The sequence below is a fragment of the Nestor notabilis genome, unplaced genomic scaffold (genome assembly GCF_000696875.1).
Source record: "Nestor notabilis isolate BGI_N333 unplaced genomic scaffold, ASM69687v1 scaffold23616, whole genome shotgun sequence".
NCBI classification, from domain to species: Eukaryota; Metazoa; Chordata; class Aves; order Psittaciformes; family Psittacidae; genus Nestor; species Nestor notabilis.
The window spans coordinates 1-318 of record NW_009934560.1 but is presented as its reverse complement, the minus strand read 5'-3'; the positions used below and the strand labels follow the sequence as shown (position 1 = coordinate 318).

At 68.2% G+C, this 318-nt stretch overlaps 1 protein-coding gene across 1 annotated transcript in view; it reads left to right on the top strand.

Moving 5' to 3' along the window:
* The window catches only part of TMEM161A (transmembrane protein 161A), a gene marked incomplete at both ends in the record, with an annotated part of 1306 nt that extends 1019 nt beyond the window's left edge, over nucleotides 1-287 (top strand). Inside the window, one exon of the mRNA XM_010017420.1 lies at nucleotides 174-287. Within this exon, the coding sequence (XP_010015722.1) occupies nucleotides 174-287 (114 nt within the window). The remainder of the gene's footprint in view (nucleotides 1-173) is intronic.
* Between the last annotated feature and the right edge of the window lie 31 nt (nucleotides 288-318).

The window sequence follows — 318 nt, the reverse complement described above, 5'->3', positions numbered from 1 at the left end:
GGGGGGGGGGGGTGTCAGTGCTGGGGCCCCCCCAGCCCTGTGGCTGCAGAGCGCAGAGGTTTGGTGGTGGGAGAGGGTGGAGGGGCCATGGGTGAGGAGCGGTCCCTGTCTGCGTTGGGATGGAGGGAGCGGGGGCACTGGCTGCACGGGGGTCAGGGATGGCTTCGCTGCAGGGTCCTGCTCCACGGGAGTTTCCTGGCGCCCGTCCTCGTGGTGGTGATGTGGGTCAAGCCCATCTCACGGGACTTCCTGCTCCACGCGCCCATGGGCAAGCAGACAGTGCAGATGTAAGTGTGGCACCAGCAGCAGGTCCGACCG